Consider the following 25,700-nt stretch of genomic DNA (forward strand, 5'->3'; position numbering starts at 1 on the left):
GTTTATAACTTTATTTATAACTGTTTATAACATTATTTGTGGTGAGCTTTATCATATTGGGGCTCAAGTATAATACCTTATGTGTTAATTTGTCTTCTCCAATACATTTTCTCTATGCAATTCTATTGATTGTGCCGAGTTTGCAGAATAGTATTGTAAGTATCTGTTAGTAGCAACAATGGACTTCTCTAGCAGATGTTTGTTCCCCAATACAAACAAATCTTAAAGGGATATGAAACTCAAAAAAAAAAAAAAAAATTTTTTTTTTGTGTGATTCAGACAGAGGATACCATTTAAAAAAAAGTTTCCATTTTACTTTTATGTTCAAATGTGCTTTGTTCTCATGATATAATATGTTAAAGAGATACCCAGGAAATAGTGCTGCGATCTAGTGCTCTTGCAAATGGATAATATTCTGTTGTCATATAGAGTTTAAGAAATGGGATGGCTCCTAAGCATATGTCCCTTCTTTTCAACAAAAGATACCAAGAGAATGAAGAAAATGTGATAGTAGAAGTAATTTAGAAAGTTGTTTATTGCATGCTCTATCTGAATCATGAATGAAAGATTGTGGGTTTCATATCCCTTTATCAAAGAATATCACTTAAAATTGAAGAAATTGAAGAAACAGTATGTTTATACAATGTTGATAAGAAAACAAAAAAAAATTAAATTGTAGAAGTCTAAAATAAAATGGACAACCCACATTGACCTTTAGAACACCTGAAAACATAAATGATTTTGGCAATTTTAATTATGTACAACTAAAATCAATAACCACCTACTTGCTTCAATGCACAAGTATACCTCTTGTGTAAAAAAAAAGAAAAAGAAAACTATAAACAAAAAACTACTACAGTTTCTGCTTCTTCTCAAAAATTATATTCAAGTAACAAACAAAATGGAACATTATTCAAAAACACCCATCACAGTGCTTAACAAGATTTAATGTACATTTATTCTTAACATGTGGAACATATAGTATAAAGATTTTATACTGAATAAATGATATTCATTGAGCCAGAGGAAAAGGAGGAATTTACAACAAGTTTTTTTTCATTTTCTTCTTTTTTAACTACATTTTCTTGAAATACAAATATGTTGAATCTCATCACTGAAAAAACCCAGGAAGTTGTGTTGCTTCATCCATAATATATTAGTTGCTGTCTGTATTATATAACCATTGTCTAATTCAGTTGGCAGGCATATATATCCACATTGTGACCAAAAAGCAAAGTGTTCAGCTGCTAACTTGAAATAGAGCATGAATTTATACATACAGAAACTTGCATATTACCCTCTTGTTTGGCAGATATGATCAGGGGATAAAGTTGATGAAGAAAAAAAGAAAAAAAAATTCAAATAAAAATTGTTACCTCACTATAATCACATGGGCTTGGTAAATGCTATGATTTCTACAAAATTTAAAACAAATATTAAAAAAATGAAAGAAAAGAAAATGTCCTGTACAACTTTTATATACATCACAGCCCCAGGGCAGTAGAAAAACAAAATAGAAAAAATATATAATGAAATAACAATGTCATACTGTAGCAGGTTAAACAAATACCAGATGTGATCATGAATTTGTGAGGATTTTTTTTCAACATTTTTTATTAATTAAAAAACAAATATTCTCCTCATCATACTTTGTATTATTCTATTCCTATCATAAAGTGACCACTCTTCAGAGAAGAGAAAAAAATATCTCATTATCGAGATCCCCCTTCTGTATATTTTATAAACAATGTCACCAAACATTCTATTGCCCAAGGGTCTGTGTTTGGTGGAAAACAATTTTTGTTTTGTTTTTTTTGTTCAAAGGAGCAAAGTATTAAATAAATTAAAATAAACTGAAATTGATATATGTCAATATATTCCATTCAAAGTTGATATTGTTTTTTATACATTGTTCACACAATGATATAAATCATAACTAATATAAAAAAACAACCATGTAAAAGAGCAAAAAAGTTGAAAAAATTGTGAAAAACAAAATAACCTTTGAATGAAACAATCACCAACTTTGGTTACAAAAAGAAAAATACAAACAAAAAGAAAACACAAAATAAATGTATACACAAACGGCAAATATTTATTTCCATAGCTCGATAACCAACTCTTTGTATTTCCAATTGGTAAATAATGACTGGATATGAGGAGTAAAGACTTGCTCTGGTATATTTATTTGATAAAAGGAACAGAAAAATAGCCAGTTATATGTGACACCCTATTCTCCTCTCACACATGCGCTTGGCTTATTCACTGATGTCATAACTGTCCTATTTGAAAGAGTACATCACAGATGACAGAAGAAACAATAGAGTTCAGAACAGCTGATATAGAGATATCCAGCAGTCGGTTTTCGTGCAAAAGGAAATCAGAGCGGTTTTCTTCCACTTTGGCCATTGCCAGTAAAGCCTTAGCTGCCCTGCACATCATGTCTACACTAGGTGGCTCCAAATGTGGAGGTTGCATGTGCATTAGGTTATGCTGGCTCTGCTGGTATTGGGCCATAGTGACCCCATCTTCCAAGAAGCTTATCAAGTTCCCAATACTTCCTTTCTGAACAGCAATGGCCCTTGCTGCCAATGTGTCCCCCTGAGCAAGGTTTGAAAGCAGAGCCACAGACATTTCTCGACACACTGGGTTTTTACGGTCCCCAACATACCTAACTAGAATAGCATAGAGTTTCTCTTGGCGATTAAATGGCGAGGTGGCCAAGATAAGGTCTACATTGTTGTCCTGTATACTGAGTTTACACATAGTTTCAAGCACAAGTCTCTGGGGAGAAAGTATAGAATTGGGCCCCACTGTTGGAAAAGGATCTTGTGCCTCTGCAGATGGACAAACCATCCAGTGCAGCAAGCCATCTAAAATTGGCAAACAGATACTTTCTGTATAAACAGACAAGTCTAGTTTTCCAGAAATATTAGATAATGTGACCAAAGTATTTTCCCTCAGCACCTCAAGACAGTCCCACCACCATTCATCTTTGCTGCAGGCCAAGCCTTTATCTTCATCTTTCTCTTTCTCATATGTCTGTGGTGCTCGTTTTCTTTCTGGATGTTCATGGCGAAGAAGGATCAGCTTCCCAAGAATCAAGACCAAGCCTGGGTGCTTTGACATCTCTGCATCATTTCCAGGCACAAAAGACAAACTACGGATAATGTTTGACACACAGATGCATCGCTTTGCCAAAGAGTCTTGCCACTGTGCTATTGTACATATGGGAGTCTCATCTCTGCTCCTTGGTTCATCTTCCAGTAATGTAATATTCCTATGACTTTTGGCTTGATGAATTCCTAGGGAAAGTTTGCTGCTTTCTGTCTGTAAGCATGGATTATTTGAATCTTCAAGCAATGCTCCTGGTCTTGCAGAGAGGACATCATCAATTGTTGCTGTTAAGCTTTTTTCTGTTTGCTCTTCACAATCTTCTGCCTCTCTGCTCTCTAGTTCTTTCTTCTTTTTAGATGGGGAACTGGTGAAAGCTTGAGACCTTCTGCGAACAGGGATCTCCATTTTGCTCTCAAAATGGGTTTGAATGTGTTCAGTTGTGTCACCCCCTCCAAGCTGCCAATGCAAAAGTCCACTAATGAATTCCTGAACACGTCCAAGTTTATCAGATCTATCAATTACAAACAAGTTGCTCTTTTTCACCACCTTTATTGGTAACTTGTCAAATTTACTGGCTTGTTTTGGCAGCACATTTGGATAAGGGAAAACATCAGAAGTCTCTGGAGAAGAGCTCCTTTCCTCTGTTTTTATACTATGTTTAACTTCTTCCCCAGCTAGACTTTTCTGATCTAGCACTTCATCTTCCTCTTCATCATCATCATCTTCATCTCCATAATCAATTGCAGCCTCCTCTTCAGCTGTCATAGTGGATTCTTCTGTGCTGTCTTCAAGAGCTTTTTGAACTGGTTCTCCTACTTCATATTCTTTTAGTATCCCAAAGATGTCAATCAGGCATTTTCTAAAATATTCTACCAAAAGCTCCAGAAATCCAGATAGCTGCAAAAAAACAAAACCATAAATAAAAAAATTAAAACACCTTAACAATGAAACATCAAAACATTTGCCATGCACAAAATAAACTGTCATCAAGTAAATGTAAAATTAAATATCCTTTTTTAAAAAAAAAAAAAAAAAAAAAAAAAGGAAAATACATTTTAGGTAACTGGTATTACAGCTGCAATAGTCCTTTACAGCATTAACAATGTCTACACTATTTGTGATCAATTTGATGTAATTTTAATGGACAATAAAATTTGCTTTTCTTTCAAAAACAAGGAAATGTCTAAGTGACCCCAAACTTTTGAATGCCAGTTAAAAAAAGTAATTAAAAAAATAATATATATAATATATATAATATATATATATATCTATGTGTATGAGATATATATATATATATATGTATATATATGTATATATATATATATATATATATATATATATATATATACATACATACACACATATACATACACACAGTCAATATAAAGAATCTGCCCACCAGTAGTCATCCACTTGAGTGCTTTACTCAAAATAATATATAAAAAAATCACAGCAGCATAAAAAGATTGCCACCAAACTCCTTCTTCAATATATATAATGTTTTTTTTATTATTTGGATCAGACGTGCTGCCATCTCACTATTTGTATATGCATAACAGTAATTTACAATTATTAAAAAACTATTCCACTTTATGATCAAGTAATGCAGTTTAGGATAACCGCAAATATCTGAATAAAAGCAACTTTTATTTGTTTGTAAACACTATACGTAGTTTATACAGATAAAACATTAACAGCATAAAACTCTGATGCTAAACACCTACCTGTGAGAGATTGAAAGTAGCCACAGTGCTATCATCATACAGCAATATATTAATAGTGTCCAGAGCCCAAGTGCTTTCAGCCAGGAGCCCAGATTTCAGAGACATCATTGCTCTCCAAGCTTCTGGTGTTACTGAAAAAAACATATATAAACAATATAAATAAACCATAAATAGAGAGAGAATAACCCAAAAGTTTAGGAGCTAGGGAGTTAAAATGGCACCTGGGTTTGTCAAGCCCTAATTTAAATATTAGATGAAATTATATCATTCTGTTAGCGTGGAAGTTTGGAGCCAACATAGGGGTCCATCACAATCAGTAAGAAACTAGTATCTAATGATTTTTTGGGGGGTTGTTGTAGATAAATAATTTGAAAAGCTTTTCTAAAGGATTGTCATCGATTCCATAATGTTTCAAGGACCACTTAACACGGTAGAATAGCATAATCAATAAAGGCATAATAAAAAGAATGCAAAAGCACTTGGTTATAATTTTATTTTGACAACTGTCAAAGTTAGTTACATTTTCCTTCCTAATGCATCACGTGACAGCCATCAGCCAGTCACAAAATGCATATATCCTGTGAATTTTGCACATGCTCAGTAGGAGCTGAAGCCTCAAAGTGTGCATATAAAAATTGTGCACATTTAGATAATGGAAGTGAATTGTTAAAGTTGAAAAATGTGACTGTCTCTTTAAAGGGACATAAAACAAGTTGATATAGAGACAAAATTTAATAATATGTACTTTAATTACTTTACCTGCAAATGTATACTGCAGTGCCTCGTCATTAACCCTTTCTTTTTAGTTTCCGAAATGTAAAGCTCTAACTCCCTCCACACATTTCCTACTATGGCTGTATCTATATCTATTGTTGTTTTGGTAGAATGCAAAAATGCACAGGGATTATCTGCTGGAGCATGCCTAGAAGCTGTGAACTCAGTTGAAATACAATGCCTGTGTCTAAACACTGATAAGGGGGGTGCTCCAGACAGCATGGCTGTAAGTAATTCTTGCTTATTTTTGAAAATTATTTTAAAATACTTGCCAGCAATTTTTAAACATTTCTTTTATGAAAACTATTTTTTACTTAATTAGCCCTTTTAGGATATGCACATATCTCAACCTGTTTTATGGAACTTTAAAATGACAGTATACACACATTATCATATAAATGCATGTAATAGACACTACTATAAAGAATAATATGCACAGATACTGATATAAATATTCAGTATAAAACCGTTTAAAAACGTACTTAGAAGCTTCCAGTTTAGCTCTGTTTAAAAACGTTACTGGAATACCCACTGCAAGTGGGAAATAACAGACACTCCCCCCTCCCCATATGAAAAGACCTTTTACACAAACAGGAGCAAGCTGGAGTAGGAATACATCGGTATTCTCCTAAAACTTTGGGGCTTGGTTAGGAGTCTAAAAATCAGAGCAATGTTATTTAAAAAATAAGCAAAACTATCCATTTAAAAAAACATGTATGCAAAAAAACAACAAGTGTATAATGTCCCTTTAAGTATTCGTATATGATCAGTTACCCTGGATCCTAATCACTTTTTTTTTTTAAATGAATCTAAAGAATGCAAGCAATTAAATATGGTTAATATGGTTCAGTCTTTCCACTACACAAAGCACAAATAGTTTATGGAGCATTGATTATGTTATATATCTGTATAAATAAAGGAGAAAAAAATGTGGGTAATTAGAGTGTCAATAAAAAGAGAGCTTACAGTTACTTGTGGTCAGGAGGAAGATCAGGTTTTAATAGGGGAGGGTTTAAGAGAAGTATAAATAATAACATTAGGCTTAAGAAGGATATAAAAGTGAATCTGGTATACACAGCAGTGCTTTTCAGATTTCATTAGGAAGAGTAGACAGTATGCACACACACCTGCCACTTGTGCACATTCTGATGTTAGCTAATGAGCTTTCCAAGGGAGAAGTTTACTAAATATATTAATGAAATTTTAAACGTGCAATTTTATGTCCCTTTAATGGACTACTGCTATGTGCCTGGATTATTAAAAAAATAGGCTTTTTGTTTTCATTTTATGTTTAGAAAGAAAAGGGAAAAAAAAATAAAATAAGAGGCAGCTCCAGTAAGTGAACAAGAATAATTTATGAGGCATAACAAGGCCTACAAATGTAGAGGAGTAGGAAATATGTTTTAAAATATAGTGACAGGCAATTATCTTGAGTATCCTAAAGGTGAAAATAAGGCATTTAAAAGTAAATCCTTTGGAGTGGAAACACTTAGAGTTTTCAAAGAAAGGAGGCAAATAATCAACATGGGTTAAAGAAAATGATCAGCGCAGAAAAGCGAAGGATGAATTGCAGAGTGGAGAGGTAGGTGAGGTGATTCCAGTTGACAGAATGCTTGAACAGTACATTATTTTCAATAAAATGGAGTAGAAGAGGAGCTTTGTAATGTATTTTCTTAGGAACTGAACAAAATGCAATGGTTTGTCAGTTGAGTGAGTTCCTGAATATAAGATTAAGGCAGCAGGCCTAGTTATATAACGTTAGTGTTAACAGGGGAATAATGGGCAGAATGCTGGAAGGAAAGATTATTAGATTAGTGGGCATATTGAGTTTTATACAGTGGTATGAACTTTCAGGAAGAGATGAGGTTCAGGAGTGATACAACTGGTAGTATTGTATATGTCAACATATTGCTTTTCTACATATTGACTGCTAGGTGATTAATGTCACTCAAAGGGCCTCCATTATAAAAGCCTGAGTCTTCAAAATGGCCACACAATACATTTAAATTTTATACTGGGCCCATCCACAACTTGCATAGGGAAGAATGTGTTGTGGGAAAAGGAGTGAAATGCAGGTGTTAAAACAGGATATATGTGTTTTCTTGGAGTAAAAACAAGAAATTCTTCATTGCTCTGGAGTGGAAGACTGTGGGGCTGCATATGGATTTTGGACGTAAAGTTGACCACCACTGATCTAAAATATTAAAAAGAACTAAATAAACCATAGAGCCACAAATGTTATCATTTGACACCTGGAACAATTGTCACTACTTCTGCAGACTTTGCAAGAGGTCAAAAGAGGAAAGATTCTATTTTTGAAATTAGTATTTGATTCTGTTATCATATCAAATACATATAATCTTAGCAGATTGGCTAAATGTATACATAAGTGCTAAACGCTTTATATATTGCTAAGCAAATGTATTCCTGGGCAAATCTCCACTTTTGTGGTCTTAGAGAAATTAAGCTAAAGGATTGCTAAATTGAGCATGACTGGATTTGGTGGGTAAAGGGTTTCCAATTAAAAAATGTCTGCCCTTCAAAAAGGAACATGTGGTGGTTACCTACTAAAAATATAATTAGATTTTAGTTTCCTTTAAAAATAAATAAAGCTTTTCTATGTTATTATTTGTAATACAATTTTTGTTGAATAAGAATTTGTCTCATAATAATATTAATATTATTATGACTTATTTGTAAAGTGCTGCTAAATTCTGTAGTGCTGATAACATACCAATATCTTTTGAGGTAATCTTTCTTCTTGGCTTTAAGATTGGCTGCGTTGCTTCCACTGATCCTGATGGAAAAGTAATTTCCCGCCTAACAGGAGAAGACTGTGGAGGAGTCACAGAAGTCTGTGAAACTGGAGGTGTGGACAACACCTTTTGCATCTTCATAGAAGGAAGAAAAGGAGACTTGCTTGGTGACATGCGGTTCTCCAGTGAGCGCTGGAAGGAGGCTGGACTGGGAGCCCTGGAAATATGATTTGGCATTGAGGGTGGGGTCTGATAAGATGATGTTGGAGCTCGAGTGATTGGCTGCACAGGTGCTGAAGGAGACATGTAGGAAGGTGGACGTTGGATAGCATGAGCTGGCCACTGGCCTTCATGGTTCATCCGCTGGTCTGAGCCCATCATGTCTTCAGAACGATTCATGGCTGAGTATGATCCTGGCTGTGCATTAGCTCCAGAATTTTGCCTACCTTGGTATGGGTAAGGCATGTCGCTACGTGATGTCCAAATATTCTGTTGGGGGCTATCACTTGTGGATGACGGCATTGGTCCACCCATCATTTGAGGACCCATGCCCTGTTGCTGGATTTGTCCTGGGCCCTGCATTCTCTCTCTGTTATAAGAATAAGGATATGGTCCTTGCATGGGCCTTCTCTCAGGCCCAGAGTATGTGCTACCATACTGATTATAAACATCTTGCTGTTGGTTGCTATATTGCATATTGTACATGTCACTGTCATGCCGTTTAGCTGGAGGGCCATACATGGTATCCATATGCCGTTTGTAACTCTATAAAAGAAAATTAAAATATTATTTCAAGCAAAATGTGTTATAAATGTAAATCATTAGACTGACTATATGTCATTTACTTCAAAATCTTTATTAAGAAGACCAACAAGGGATCATAATATAAAGTGGGAGGTCTTCTAGTTGAAAATCTTTACTTCTATCTTTAAAGTGATGGAAAACTTTACATGTTTTAAAATCAGGTCTGGAATCTAAGCAATATTTTAGATGGACTTTAATTGACCACTTCTAATAATAAAGATGTGCTGTAACTTACTTTTTAATCTAGCCGTGCCATTGTAATACCCCGCGCTCTAGGGCTGCATGATTAACCACCGCGATTTAAAAACCGCGAGAGTGCGATTTTTAGCTCTGCCCAGAAGTGACATCACTTGCCCCATGTGAACAGGCTTAGCGGCAACTGAAGAGAAGATCCTGAGCGCACACGTGACGGGTCTCTCCCTCTGAGCAGTCAGCATTCCTGGGATGGTCCCAGGGAGGAGGGGCGGGACATAGACTGGGAAGGAGGTTTGTAGCATGAGAGTGACCAATCAGAATTTAGCACAGACATAACACCGGCTTTTTCATTACAGGCGGTGCTGTGGGATCATGATACTTCCTGTTCTGTTACTACAGTTCCTGTGAGCCCCACGTCTTCACATCTGAGAGAAAATATTAACTTGTTCTAATGTTTAAAATGCACTCAGGTTCCTGGGAGGCAGCTGAGAGGCTAAAATGCTAATAAAGTATACATATGGAAAATAAAAATGCACCTGTGTTTATTGTAGTGTTAGCAAGTGCCATACGTAATACATTGTTTATATATCACTTAGCAGCTTTATTATGCACTGTGTTTTAATTTGAAATAGTATTTTCTAAGCTGCCTCCCAGGGACCTGAGTGCATTTTAAACATTAGAACAAGTTAATATTCTCCCTCAGATGTGAAGACGTGGGGCTCACAGGAACTGTAGTGACAGAACAGGAAGTATCATGATCCCACAGCACCGCCTGTAATGAAAAAGCCGGTGTCGTGTCAGTGCTAAATACTCTCATGCTACAAACCTCCTTCCCAGTCTATGCCCCGCCCCTCCTCCCCGGGACCATCCCAGGAACGCTGACTACTCAGAGGGAGAGACCCGTCACGTGTGCAAAATTAAGGTGTTCTAGTAATTTATAAGAAAATCGCGATTAAATCGCAATCAGGGTTTTTTTTTTTTTTAAAACGCAATTTTCCCCCCCATATCGCCCAACCCTACCGCGCTCCAGCCGCCCACTTCAAAACTCAGATTTTTTTCTGAGAGAACGGTTTAAACTTTTCTGTAATCAGTGTTCTAGGCATGCAACACTTTTTTCATAGCAAGACTGGAGAATAGTTCAAAGTGTTAGCTGATAAAAAAAAAGTGGGCGGCCAGAGTGCATGGTATTAGAATAGCACAGCTAGGTTAAAAAGTTAGTTACAGTGCACCTTCATTACAAGCAATCAATTAAAGACCTGATTTAAAAACATTTCAAGTTAACCATCACTTTAAGAAACAATATGACAATATTAGGAAAAGAGATTGTTTAAAGATGTAACTTACTTGCTGTTGTGGGTACATTCCAGGCTGGTGTCCCCCATAAGGTGGTTGTCCAGAAGGAGGTCCTTGCCCTGGGTACTGTTGCCCATATGGTTCGTGCCTAGTATGGAAAGGTAAAAGCAATATAATATATGTTATTGATAATACATCGTAATATGTAATATTGATTTGCATGTATTTCTGAGTAATAGAGCTATGAAAAAGTCACAATTCCACGTCACTATAACCACCTTGATTTCTGGAGACATTTGCAATGTACTGCATATCAAAGTTTTCAGTAGGCAACTCATTTTAGGTGTAATTGTCTGTCTGATATACTCTCAAGGAGTGATGCTGGGCACGTTCTGAGAATGCATTGCACCTAACCCAGCACTCTGACTGCCTTACATTGGAGGAAGCCCTACTAGCAAAATCTGCTCAATTTGAGTGTGGCGAGTGGCTCAGGGGGCTCTCCTGAAACTCTCATGGGCCAATTCTATAAAATTCTCTGGACTGGTGAGATTCTATATCAATGCTTCCCTGGTGAAATTCTATAAAGCCACTTTCTACGCTGAAGGGTGTCTTGCTAAGGGGCGTATACTGCATTTTCGTATGGGAAGAAGATGCATACATTACAAAAGTGCACAATTAAATTTGTAATGTAAAAATCACACAAAACTAATCATTGAACCATTCACACAAACATTAGCAGGAATTAATTGTATTATTAAGGTGCATCAAAAATCGTAATAAAATTCTTCAACAAAAATCATATTTTATCAAAAACAAACACAGGAATAAATCATATTATATATGCACAGTGTTAATCTTAATTTAAGTACACTGGATTCGTAGTTATAAGTACAAAATACAAAAATGAATTGTTTTTTTCATAAAATGGACTGAACATCGGTGTTCCATGGGTGTATATGAAATTTTCTCTCAAATCCTAGAATAATTCTATAAACATTTTCGCACTACAGATACTCAAAACACTAATTACTCTTAAAGGAAAAACGTATGCATTCAAAAATTACAGCGATTTTAAGGTACAGTGCACTGAAAACAGCGTAATTTAATTTGTATTAAGCGTAATATTCAAGATTTAAAACAAGCCGTTATCCCACTCTGTACTTCGCCCTTCGTTGCAAACTTTTACCTAGCATAGAACTCTCATTATTTATATGGGAGACATTGCCACTCGCAGGGACCCTTTTTTTTTATATAGAATTCCATGAGGGCTGCCCCTTCAAGTGTTTGTGTGGAAACCCACACATGGATCAGCGAATTTTATAGAATCGGTCCTTGAGTCAGATATGGGCTAGGGGTGTGATCCTTCACATTTTACTTTGTACCTCCAAAAAAATCCCTAGAGATGGTACTGGATGTGTGATATCATGGGAAACGGACAGCAAATTTGTGTTGATATGTAAATCTGACTCTCCGTGGAACAAAAATATTGAGCAACTTAGCAAAAAAGTCACCAGTCGGAAGGAAAAAAATAAACTTTGTTTTGCAATTTTTATCTTGATTTATTGGTTCTCTTTAAATCTTTCCTCAGAATCTTCTGCTTCAACAAAACCATAACTAGAGTAGAGGAAGCCAAGATGAAATATAAATAAATATATGTAATTTATTTTAATGGTGGAGACACTATATAATATATTTGACACCTGACATCAGATATAAAGTTCTACAATGTGACCCTAATTCCTTTAATTTTATTAGATTTTCAATGATTAATACTTAGTATTACAATATACTGTACTGTTAAAAGTAAAGCTCTGCTACAAATGTTATAGATATTTAAACATACAAAAAGAATAGGTAATGGAGCCTATTTTATATCGCTTTATGAATTAATGGGACAGTAAAGTCGTTATTCAGATAGGGCATGACATTTTAAACAACTTTCCAATTGACTTCTATGATCAAATTAGCTTTGTTCTCTTGGTATTCTTTAATGAAAAGTAAATCTAGGTAGGCTCATAGTAGTTCAGGGGCATGCACGTGTCTATAGTACTCAGTCAGCAGTGTTTTGCAATATTGTTCGTGGAAGATGCTATACGTTGTATCAAACACTGCTGCTGTAGACTGTTAAAGACACATGCACTCTCCTGAGCCTACCCAGATGTATTTAACAAAGAATGCCAGGAGAACAAAGCAAATTTAATAACAGAAGTTTTGACTTGAATTCAAAAAGGAGATAGAAAATAGGTTCCATGTCCCACATTTATTGTATATTTAAACATATCAAGAGAACTAAAAAAAATTGAAAAAACAATTAAATTGGAAAGCTGTTTAAAAATGCACATTTTATCTCAACTCTAAACATTTAATTTGTGTTTACTGTCCCTTTAAAAAAATTGCTTTTTTTTTATAAAATAAATATTCTTATCTTCACTTTTTATCAAGTACCCTATATGGCTATAGTGGTTTTCCTGTTCAATATAAAAGAGAAGAGGGGGTAAGGTTCAAGCTTTTATTTTACAATACTATTTACAGAATCTGATGCAAAGATACTGTAAGGTGGCTATTACAGAATGAAAAGAAATGTAAAATAAGAAATGTAACCTCACAAGGTTAACTGACTCATTAGCTTTCAATGTGACATAAGTGGATGTATCTTTATTCCATCTTTTTCAATAACCACACAAGGATCAGTCTGAACACAATCATGACACTTGTCTTTAAAACAGGCTTTCATATATAAGATAGCTAAATAAAGAGGGTCTGTCAGGTTATTCCCTGTTTATCACTGAGATCCAGACACACTTCAGATTATGATTTCCCCTGTGCAACTTCTGTATTAAAGCACTAATCCTTAAAGGGACATTACTTTTTTTCCCCCTACGTCATAAAAGATAGTATTTTAAAATGTTTTATAAAAAATAATAATTCTTGGCTTTTGAAAAATAGATGTCCCTAATTTGAAAAACAATATTGTTCTTTTGTCATGTTTATAGATGAGAGTTTCTGTCTACGAGTACAGCTGTGTGAGATGTACTTATCAGCCAATGAGCAAACAATTGTTAAAGGGACAGTAAACTCTTTGTAATTACATTTACAACATTTCTGTTGTGTTGCTTTATAATAATTTATCAGTCAAATCTAATGCTTGTTAAAACAAATTACCATCCTTTTTACTGAAATTATTTTCAAAAGTCAAAGTCCACCCACCATTATGAGGAGCCAATCTGTGCTAAGCTAAAAAAATAAAATAAGTATGTAGTGAGAATCTTTAGTAAAACACCAGATCTAAGTTAAGTGGCATTAAAGGGACAGTCTACTTGAAAATGTTTATTGTTTAAAAAGCTAGACAATCCCTTTATAACCTATTCCCCAGTTTTGCATAACCATATATTAATATTAGTATACTTTTTACCTCTGAGATTACCTTGTATCTAAGCCTCTGCAGACTGCCCCCTTCTACAGTTCTTTTGACAGACTTGCATTTTAGCCAGTGCCCTCTCATAAGTAACTCCATGGGAGTGAGCACAATATCATCTACTGTATATGACTCACATGAACTAGCCCTGTCTAGCTGTGAAAAACTGTCACAATGCACAGAGATAAGAGGCGGCCTTCAAGGGCTTATAAATTAGCATATGAGCCTACCTTTAGCTTTCAACTAAGAATACCAAGAGAACAAAGCAAATTTGATCAAAGTAAATTGGAAAATTGTTTAAAATTGCATGTCCTATCTGAATCATTAAAGTTTAATTTTAGCTACACTGTCCTTTTAAGTGATAGAATACTTTATTACTGCACAAATGGTAACTACGCATGTTAAACACCAGAAAAAAGGGTTAGTGCGCTAGAAAGTATTTTACAGGACACAGTAATTTTTGCTATATGTATATGCCATGCCTGATGTGCATTACAGCTCATTATTGGAACTGTAACTATGTATTTTACCCGTTTATAGGGGTTGTACACATTTACCAATTAGTGTTCCTTAAAGTGAAAGTAAACTTTGTCTAATCGCTAATAATAATTTACAAATACATACCAAAAAAACAGAATTTATGTTTACCTGATAAATTACTTTCTCCAACGGTGTGTCCGGTCCACGGCGTCATCCTTACTTGTGGGATATTCTCTTCCCCAACAGGAAATGGCAAAGAGCCCAGCAAAGCTGGTCACATGATCCCTCCTAGGCTCCGCCTACCCCAGTCATTCGACCGACGTTAAGGAGGAATATTAGCATAGGAGAAACCATATGGTACCGTGGTGACTGTAGTTAAAGAAAATAAATTATCAGACCTGATTAAAAAAACCAGGGCGGGCCGTGGACCGGACACACCGTTGGAGAAAGTAATTTATCAGGTAAACATAAATTCTGTTTTCTCCAACATAGGTGTGTCCGGTCCACGGCGTCATCCTTACTTGTGGGAACCAATACCAAAGCTTTAGGACACGGATGAAGGGAGGGAGCAAATCAGGTCACCTAAATGGAAGGCACCACGGCTTGCAAAACCTTTCTCCCAAAAATAGCCTCAGAAGAAGCAAAAGTATCAAACTTGTAAAATTTGGTAAAAGTGTGCAGTGAAGACCAAGTCGCTGCCCTACATATCTGATCAACAGAAGCCTCGTTCTTGAAGGCCCATGTGGAAGCCACAGCCCTAGTGGAATGAGCTGTGATTCTTTCGGGAGGCTGCCGTCCGGCAGTCTCGTAAGCCAATCTGATGATGCTTTTAATCCAAAAAGAGAGAGAGGTAGAAGTTGCTTTTTGACCTCTCCTTTTACCAGAATAAACAACAAACAAGGAAGATGTTTGTCTAAAATCCTTTGTAGCATCTAAATAAAATTTTAGAGCGAGAACAACATCCAAATTGTGCAACAAACGTTCCTTCTTTGAAACTGGTTTCGGACACAGAGAAGGTACGATAATCTCCTGGTTAATGTTTTTGTTAGAAACAACTTTTGGAAGAAAACCAGGTTTAGTACGTAAAACCACCTTATCTGCATGGAACACCAGATAAGGAGGAGAACACTGCAGAGCAGATAATTCTGAAACTCTTCTAGCAGAAGAAATTGCAACTAAAAACAAAACTTTCCAAGATAATAACTTAATATCAACGGAATGTAAGGGTTCAAACGGAACCCCCTGAAGAACTGAAAGAACTAAATTGAGACTCCAAGGAGGAGTCAAAGGTTTGTAAACAGGCTTAATTCTAACCAGAGCCTGAACAAAGGCTTGAACATCTGGCACAGCTGCCAGCTTTTTGTGAAGTAACACAGACAAGGCAGAAATCTGTCCCTTCAGGGAACTTGCAGACAATCCTTTTTCCAATCCTTCTTGAAGGAAGGATAGAATCTTAGGAATCTTAACCTTATCCCAAGGGAATCCTTTAGATTCACACCAACAGATATATTTTTTCCAAATTTTGTGGTAAATCTTTCTAGTTACAGGCTTTCTGGCCTGAACCAGAGTATCGATAACAGAATCTGAGAACCCTCGCTTCGATAGGATCAAGCGTTCAATCTCCAAGCAGACAGCTGGAGTGAAACCAGGTTCGGATGTTCGAACGGACCCTGAACAAGAAGGTCTCGTCTCAAAGGTAGCTTCCAAGGTGGAGCCGATGACATATTCACCAGATCTGCATACCAAGTCCTGCGTGGCCACGCAGGAGCTATCAAGATCACCGACGCCCTCTCCTGATTGATCCTGGCTACCAGCCTGGGGATGAGAGGAAACGGCGGGAACACATAAGCTAGTTTGAAGGTCCAAGGTGCTACTAGTGCATCCACTAGAGCCGCCTTGGGATCCCTGGATCTGGACCCGTAGCAAGGAACTTTGAAGTTCTGACGAGAGGCCATCAGATCCATGTCTGGAATGCCCCACAGCTGAGTGACTTGGGCAAAGATTTCCGGATGGAGTTCCCACTCCCCCGGATGCAATGTCTGACGACTCAGAAAATCCGCTTCCCAATTTTCCACTCCTGGGATGTGGATAGCAGACAGGTGGCAGGAGTGAGACTCCGCCCATAGAATGATTTTGGTCACTTCTTCCATCGCCAGGGAACTCCTTGTTCCCCCCTGATGGTTGATGTACGCAACAGTTGTCATGTTGTCTGATTGAAACCGTATGAACTTGGCCCTCGCTAGCTGAGGCCAAGCCTTGAGAGCATTGAATATCGCTCTCAGTTCCAGAATATTTATCGGTAGAAGAGATTCTTCCCGAGACCAAAGACCCTGAGCTTTCAGGGATCCCCAGACCGCGCCCCAGCCCATCAGACTGGCGTCGGTCGTGACAATGACCCACTCTGGTCTGCGGAATGTCATCCCTCGTGACAGGTTGTCCAGGGACAGCCACCAACGGAGTGAGTCTCTGGTCTTCTGATTTACTTGTATCTTCGGAGACAAGTCTGTATAGTCCCCATTCCACTGACTGAGCATGCACAGTTGTAATGGTCTTAGATGAATGCGTGCAAAAGGAACTATGTCCATTGCCGCTACCATCAACCCGATCACTTCCATGCACTGAGCTATGGAAGGAAGAGGAACGGAATGAAGTATCCGACAAGAGTCTAGAAGCTTTGTTTTTCTGGCCTCTGTCAGAAATATCCTCATTTCTAAGGAGTCTATTATTGTTCCCAAGAAGGGAACCCTTGTTGACGGAGATAGAGAACTCTTTTCCACGTTCACTTTCCATCCGTGAGATCTGAGAAAGGCCAGGACTATGTCCGTGTGAGCCTTTGCTTGAGTAAGGGACGACGCTTGAATTAGAATGTCGTCCAAGTAAGGTACTACAGCAATGCCCCTTGGTCTTAGCACAGCTAGAAGGGACCCTAGTACCTTTGTGAAAATCCTTGGAGCAGTGGCTAATCCGAAAGGAAGCGCCACGAACTGGTAATGCTTGTCCAGGAATGCGAACCTTAGGAACCGATGATGTTCCTTGTGGATAGGAATATGTAGATACGCATCCTTTAAATCCACCGTGGTCATGAATTGACCTTCCTGGATGGAAGGAAGAATAGTTCGAATGGTTTCCATCTTGAACGATGGAACCTTGAGAAACTTGTTTAAGATCTTGAGATCTAAGATTGGTCTGAACGTTCCCTCTTTTTTGGGAACTATGAACAGATTGGAGTAGAACCCCATCCCTTGTTCTCTTAATGGAACAGGATGAATCACTCCCATTTTTAACAGGTCTTCTACACAATGTAAGAATGCCTGTCTTTTTATGTGGTCTGAAGACAACTGAGACCTGTGGAACCTCCCCCTTGGGGGAAGCCCCTTGAATTCCAGAAGATAACCTTGGGAGACTATTTCTAGTGCCCAAGGATCCAGAACATCTCTTGCCCAAGCCTGAGCGAAGAGAGAGAGTCTGCCCCCCACCAGATCCGGTCCCGGATCGGGGGCCAACATTTCATGCTGTCTTGGTAGCAGTGGCAGGTTTCTTGGCCTGTTTTCCCTTGTTCCAGCCTTGCATTGGTCTCCAAGCTGGCTTGGCTTGAGAAGTATTACCCTCTTGCTTAGAGGACGTAGCACTTTGGGCTGGTCCGTTTCTACGAAAGGGACGAAAATTAGGTTTATTTCTTGTCTTGAAAGGCCGATCCTGAGGAAGGGCGTGGCCCTTACCCCCAGTGATATCAGAGATAATCTCTTTCAAGTCAGGGCCAAACAGCGTTTTCCCCTTGAAAGGAATGTTAAGTAGCTTGTTCTTGGAAGACGCATCAGCCGACCAAGATTTCAACCAAAGCGCTCTGCGCGCCACAATAGCAAACCCAGAATTCTTAGCCGCTAATCTAGCCAATTGCAAAGTGGCGTCTAGGGTAAAAGAATTAGCCAATTTGAGAGCATTGATTCTGTCCATAATCTCCTCATAAGGAGGAGAATCACTATCGACCGCCTTTATCAGCTCATCGAACCAGAAACATGCGGCTGTAGCGACAGGGACAACGCATGAAATTGGTTGTAGAAGGTAACCCTGCTGAACAAACATCTTTTTAAGCAAACCTTCTAATTTTTTATCCATAGGATCTTTGAAAGCACAACTATCCTCTATGGGTATAGTGGTGCGTTTGTTTAAAGTGGAAACCGCTCCCTCGACCTTAGGGACTGTCTGCCATAAGTCCTTTCTGGGGTCGACCATAGGAAACAATTTTTTAAATATGGGGGGAGGGACGAAAGGAATACCGGGCCTTTCCCATTCTTTATTAACAATGTCCGCCACCCGCTTGGGTATAGGAAAAGCTTCTGGGAGCCCCGGCACCTCTAGGAACTTGTCCATTTTACATAGTTTCTCTGGGATGACCAACTTGTCACAATCATCCAGAGTGGATAATACCTCCTTAAGCAGAATGCGGAGATGTTCCAACTTAAATTTAAATGTAATCACATCAGGTTCAGCTTGTTGAGAAATGTTCCCTGAATCAGTAATTTCTCCCTCAGACAAAACCTCCCTGGCCCCATCAGACTGGGTTAGGGGCCCTTCAGAAACATTATTATTAGCGTCGTCATGCTCTTCAGTATCTAAAACAGAGCAGTCGCGCTTACGCTGATAAGTGTTCATTTTGGCTAAAATGTTTTTGACAGAATTGTCCATTACAGCCGTTAATTGTTGCATAGTAAGGAGTATTGGCGCGCTAGATGTACTAGGGGCCTCCTGAGTGGGCAAGACTCGTGTAGACGAAGGAGGGAATGATGCAGTACCATGCTTACTCCCCTCACTTGAGGAATCATCTTGGGCATCATTGTCATTGTTACATAAATCACATTTATTTAAATGAATAGGAATTCTGGCTTCCCCACATTCAGAACACAGTCTATCTGGTAGTTCAGACATGTTAAACAGGCATAAACTTGATAACAAAGTACAAAAAACGTTTTAAAATAAAACCGTTACTGTCACTTTAAATTTTAAACTGAACACACTTTATTACTGCAATTGCGAAAAAACATGAAGGAATTGTTCAAAATTCACCAAATTTTCACCACAGTGTCTTAAAGCCTTAAAAGTATTGCACACCAAATTTGGAAGCTTTAACCCTTAAAATAACGGAACCGGAGCCGTTTTTAACTTTAACCCCTTTACAGTCCCTGGTATCTGCTTTGCTGAGACCCAACCAAGCCCAAAGGGGAATACGATACCAAATGACGCCTTCAGAAAGTCTTTTCTAAGTATCAGAGCTCCTCTCACATGCGACTGCATGCCATGCCTCTCAAAAACAAGTGCGCAACACCGGCGCGAAAATGAGACTCTGCCTATGCTTTGGGAAAGCCCCTAAAGAATAAGGTGTCTAAAACAGTGCCTGCCGATATTATTATATCAAAATACCCAAATAAAATGATTCCTCAAGGCTAAATATGTGTTAATAATGAATCGATTTAGCCCAGAAAAAGTCTACAGTCTTAATAAGCCCATGTGAAGCCCTTATTTACAATCGTAATAAACATGGCTTACCGGATCCCATAGGGAAAATGACAGCTTCCAGCATTACATCGTCTTGTTAGAATGTGTCATACCTCAAGCAGCAAGAGACTGCACACTGTTCCCCCAACTGAAGTTAATTGTTCTCAACAGTCCTGTGTGGAACAGCCATGGATTTTAGTGACGGTTGCTAAAATCATTTTCCTCATACAAACAGAAATCTTCATCTCTTTTCTGTTTCTGAGTAAATAGTACATACCAGCACTATTTCAAAATAACAAACTCTTGATTGAATAATAAAAACTACAGTTAAACACTAAAAAACTCTAAGCCATCTCCGTGGAGATGTTGCCTGTACAACGGCAAAGAGAATGACTGGGGTAGGCGGAGCCTAGGAGGGATCATGTGACCAGCTTTGCTGGGCTCTTTGCCATTTCCTGTTGGGGAAGAGAATATCCCACAAGTAAGGATGACGCCGTGGACCGGACACACCTATGTTGGAGAAAGGTAACTTTCATTCATCATTTTACTCAAATCTCGATATAACTATCTTTTTTACACAATACCTTTATCAAAACTCTCTCGCCGATCCTCTGCCCGCATTCAAAAAATATTTTTCATTGTCAGTGACAAATACAGCCATACTAAACTGATTGGTCCCCCAGTGGCGTCCCAAACAGTTCACTATACGCCCCCGGCTGTAAATATGCATGCGGCTATCTCTGAATTACGTCTGTCTTTAGAAGCGCATTCATAATAGCCACATGCGCAGTCTAATGAAAACAGAATCCCATACAATTGATAGTATTTATCGTTGCCGGGAGAGCGTGGTATTGTGCATGCGCATAAAATCTCTTCTCGAGAGCGAGCACGTAACCATACGTTTATGGCGGGTGGGACCACTAGTAAGAATTATAATACACAAGCGGGAAGAAAGCAAGGAGGCGGAGGAACATAGCGAAAGGTTAGATTGAAAATATATCTATATTTTGAAAATCGTTAAAAATGTTTTTTAAAAAACTTAGCGACTACATTAGTTTATAGTAGATTTAAGCATTGGCTTATTGATATATCGTTAAATTTACTTTCACTTTAATAAATTAGGACATTATATTATGCCACAAGAAAGTCACTTTAATAATTTTAGTTGAAAGCCACTAAGGATAAGGACGAATGTACATTATTAACATAAAGTTCATTTAAGATTTTAAGGGGGTGATGGCTTGTTCCGTGTTAATTATCAATACAGATCAATGTCAAAGTTGTTCACCTTTGCTGTCCAGGATAACGATTTGGGGAATACATGCTTGAATCACTATTAGAAGGCACCATATTGTTTTGACCTGGGGGTCCCATACTGCCTTCAGCACTCATTCCATACTCTGATCTGAAAGAAACAAAAAAAATTCTCAAAAAACAATATATATATATATATATATATATAAATAAAACAAATATTTAGTCATATGATCATGGTAGTAGGGAGAAGCAAATATTGAAATATTTTGGCACAGACAAACGTTGGCTGGATTTGTTGTTTTACACGCTCCAAAGCGCTGCCATTACGAGTTACTGAAAAGCCTGTTTGTGTGTGTGATATGGTGGCGTTAAAGTGAATGTAAAGTTTCATCAAGTAGTGCCCGGTTTTTAAAAATCCTATTAAAAACAGGGGCACTTTCATTGATGAAACTTTACACTGCACCATATTTGTAGAAATACTTACCTCTTCGTCTTGAAAGCCTGATCACTGATGATGTCGCTTCACCCGCCTGTCGCAAGCCTCTTCCTACGTCAGAAATTATGACGATTCCGGCCTTCCTCCAATCACGGCATTGTTTTAGGCAATGCTTCCCCGGGGGGGGGGGGGGGGGGAAGCCAAGATTGGAGGATGCCGGAATCGTCATTGCTGACGTAGGAAGAGGCTTGCGATGGGCTGGCGAAGCGCTGAAGCGGCTTTCAAGACGAAGAGGTAAGTATTTCTACAAATATGGTGCAATGTAAAGTTTCATCAATGAAAGTGCCCCTGTTTTTAACAGTATTTTTAAAAACCGGGCACTACTTGATGAAACTTTACATTTACTTTAAGCTCCATACTGCACAAAATCCAAGGGCTGCTTTGACGTGCTCGTGCACTCTTTCCCCCATAGACATCAATGGGGAGAGAGTGTTAGAAAAATAAAACTAATACCCGAAGTACGGAATGAAAAATATCCGTAATGCAACCCCATTGATGTCTATAGGGGAAAAAAAGTTAAGTTTAAACACCCTAACATAAACCCCAAGTCTAAACACCCCTAATCTGCCGCCCCCGACATCTCTGACACCTAAATAAAGTTATTAACCCCTAATCTGCCGCTCCCGACATCGCCGCCACTAATAAAAGTTATTAACCCCTATTCCGCTGCTCCCCGTCATTGCCAACACTATAATAAATTTATTAACCCCTATTCCGCTGCTCCATGACATCGCCACCACTATAATAAAGTTATTAACCCCTAAAACTAAGGGCCTCCCACATCGCCGCCACTAAATCTCCGGCCTCCCACATCGCAGCCACTAAATTAACCTATAACCCCTAAACCTTTGGCCTCCCATATCGCCACCACTAAATAAACCTATTAACCCCTAAACCGCCGGCCCCCACACCACAAAACACTAAATTAAACTATTAACCCCTAAACCTAACACCCCCCGTAACTTTAAATTACAATATAACTATATTTTAATAAATAAAAACTTACCTGTGAAATAAAAATAATCTAACATTAAACTATAAATTAACCTAACATAACTATTCTAATAAAATAAAAAAATACTACCAATTAAAAAATCTAAATTACAAATTTAAAAAAAACCTAACACTACGAAAAAAAAAAAAAAATCTAAAATTACAAAAAATAATAGACTAAATTATGAAAAATAAAAAACACTAAGCTTACAAAAAATAATAAACGAAATTATCAAAAATAAAAACAATTAACCTAATCTAATAGCCCTATAAAAATAAAAAGCCCCCACCAAATAAAAACACCCCCTAGCCTACAATAAACTTCCAATAGCCCTTAAAAGGGCCTTTTGTAGGGCATTGCCCTAAGTTAAACAGCTCTTTTACCTGTAATAAAATACAAAAGTCCCCCCAACAGTAAATCTACTCACGGTTCCTGAAGTCCGGACATCCATCTTCATCCAGGCGGCGAGAAGTCTTCAGGCGGCGACACCTTCATCCATCTTGGGGACGTCTTCTAACTTCACCCCAGCGGCGCAGAGCCATCCTTGAAACCGATCCAATTCTGCGCGGTGCGTCCTCTTCATAAGGTCACCGCCGTACACTGAAGTTGAATGCAAGGTAGCTGTTTCTTCAAATTCAAAACAGCCAATAGGATGAGAGCTACTGAAATCCTATTGCTGTTCAAATCAGCCAATAGGATTTCAGAAGCTCTCATCCTATTGGCTGATTTGAATTTGAAGAATCAAATCAGCCAATAGGAATGCAAGGTTCGCCATTTTGAAACGGCTACCTTGCATTCAACTTCAGTGTATGGCGGTGACTGTATGAAGAGGATGCTTCGCGCAGGATGGGTTTCGGCTTCCAGGATGGCTCTGCGCCGCCGGGATGAAGATAGAAGATGTCCCTGAGATGGATGAAGGTGTCGCCGCCTGGATGCAGACTACTTGTCCCCTGGATGAAGATGGATTCTGGATGAAGATGGATGTCTGGACTTCAGGAACCATGAGTAGATATTCTGGGGTTAGTATTTTTTTTTAAAAAAATTTTGGGTGGCTTTTTTTTTAGATTAGGGCTTTGGGCTTTTGTAAAAGAGCTGAATGCCCTTTTAATGGCAGTGAAAAAGAGCTGAATGCCCTTTTAAGGTCAATGCCCCTTTAGGGGCAATGGATAGCTTGTTTTATTTTTTAGAGTTAGTTTTCTTTTGGGGGGGAGGTTGGTTGGGTGGTGGGTTTTACTGTTGGGGGCACTTTGTATTTTTTATACAGGTAAAAGAGCTGTTTAACTTAGGACAATGCCCTACAAAAGGACCTTTTAAGGGCTATTGGTAGTTTATTGTATGGGGGTGTTTTATTTTGGGGGGCTTTTTTATTTTTAAAGGGCGATTAGGTGTAATTGTTTTTATTTTTGATAATTCCGTTTATTATTTTTTTGTAAGATTACTGTTTTTCATTTTTCGTAATTTAGTGTTTATTATTTTTTGTAAATTTTATAAATTTGTAATTTAGATTTTTAAATTGGTAGTATTTTTATATTTTATTAGAATAGTTATGTTAGGTTAATTTATAGTTTAATGTTGGGTTTATTTTTATTTCACGGGTAAGTTTTTATTTATTAAAATATAGTTATATAGCCATTTTTATTTAAAGTTGGGGGGGTGTTAGGCTTAGGGGTTAATAGTTTAATTTAGTGTTTTGCAATGTGGGGGGCTGGTGTTTTAGGGGTTAATAGGTTTAATTTAGTGGCAGCAATGTGGGAGGCTGGAGGTTTAGGCATTAATAACTATTACAGTGGCGGCGAAGTCGGGGAGCGGCGGATTAGGAGTTAATATATTTAAATAGTTTTGTGATGTGGGTGAGCGGCAGATTAGGGGTTATTAGGTTTATTTAATAGTTGCGATGTGGGTGGGTGGCAGATTAGGGGTTGATAAGTTTTAAATAGTGTTTGCGATGCAGGAGGGTGGCAGTTTATGGGTGTTAGTGTACTTTGTAACAGTTCAGTTATAAATTTTTGGAAACATTTTTTTTTCGCAAAATCCATAACTACTGCTCTCAGATGGTGGTATGGATAGTGTTGGTTTAGGCTGTAACGCAAGCATTTTAGCCTGAACGCACAACCTGTAATACAGTGCTATGAAAATCCCACACAAAAAAACGTAATGTTTTTGAGTGCGGAATGGACGTTGCCTTACAGCTATACGGACACGACTCGTAATATGCGTTCCTGGCTATTACACTGGAATGGCCATTTTTTCAGCTTTAAAAGCCGTACCGCAAAACTTGTAATCTAGCTGATAAATAGTTAAGTAGTGTGCATTTGTCTGGAGCATTACATGGCAGCAAAGACTGCTGTCATCTATCCAAATCTATAACATTGTTAAAAGTATTCCTGCAAAACTACTGCTATATAGTGCTCTAGAGACATGCATGCTTTTGACCTTATCTATCTAATTTTCAACAAAGGATACCAAAAGAACAAAGAAAATCTAATAACAGAAGTATTTTATATTGCTATGGTCTATATAAATCATGAAAGCAAATGTTAGTGTTTTATGTCCCTTTAATTCATTGCAATTAGGTTTACTGTACATTTTATAGAAACACGGGATCATATATTTGTAGAAACAGCAGGGAAATGAAGAAAAACATGTTTAACGGCTATATTACAGTATTTCTTATTTTGGTTTTGACTTCGAAGTAGTCTACATAATATAGCATCAGTACAAATCCGTCAAATTCACATAATTGTATGATAAACTGCTAGTTTGGGGAATATCTGTGACAGTAAAGGTATAAATATCAAACCTACATAATATGACTCTTATAATGCACTTGCTTACCTTCTATCATAGCCTCCAGGCCCATAGTTGAATTGCTGCCGCTGATTCATCGCCATATTTGACATAA

At 37.7% G+C, this 25,700-nt stretch overlaps 1 protein-coding gene across 7 annotated transcripts in view; it reads right to left on the minus strand.

The window, feature by feature from the left end:
* Nucleotides 1–926: 926 nt before the first annotated feature.
* Nucleotides 927–25,700, minus strand: part of ARID1B (AT-rich interaction domain 1B) — an 807,057-nt gene continuing 782,283 nt past the window's right edge. For all 7 annotated transcript variants that reach the window (XM_053710956.1, XM_053710958.1, XM_053710954.1 and 4 more), the window contains 6 exons: nucleotides 25,634–25,700; nucleotides 21,340–21,456; nucleotides 10,715–10,811; nucleotides 8,350–9,136; nucleotides 4,842–4,972; nucleotides 927–4,014 (listed from right to left, as the gene is read on the minus strand). The exon at nucleotides 25,634–25,700 is cut by the window's right edge and continues 87 nt beyond it. In XM_053710956.1, coding sequence (XP_053566931.1) covers nucleotides 2,272–4,014; nucleotides 4,842–4,972; nucleotides 8,350–9,136; nucleotides 10,715–10,811; nucleotides 21,340–21,456; nucleotides 25,634–25,700 — 2,942 coding nt within the window. In that variant the 3' untranslated portion in view covers nucleotides 927–2,271. The remainder of the gene's footprint in view (nucleotides 4,015–4,841; nucleotides 4,973–8,349; nucleotides 9,137–10,714; nucleotides 10,812–21,339; nucleotides 21,457–25,633) is intronic.

This window comes from Bombina bombina, chromosome 4, assembly GCF_027579735.1.
Source record: "Bombina bombina isolate aBomBom1 chromosome 4, aBomBom1.pri, whole genome shotgun sequence".
NCBI lineage: Eukaryota > Metazoa > Chordata > Amphibia > Anura > Bombinatoridae > Bombina > Bombina bombina.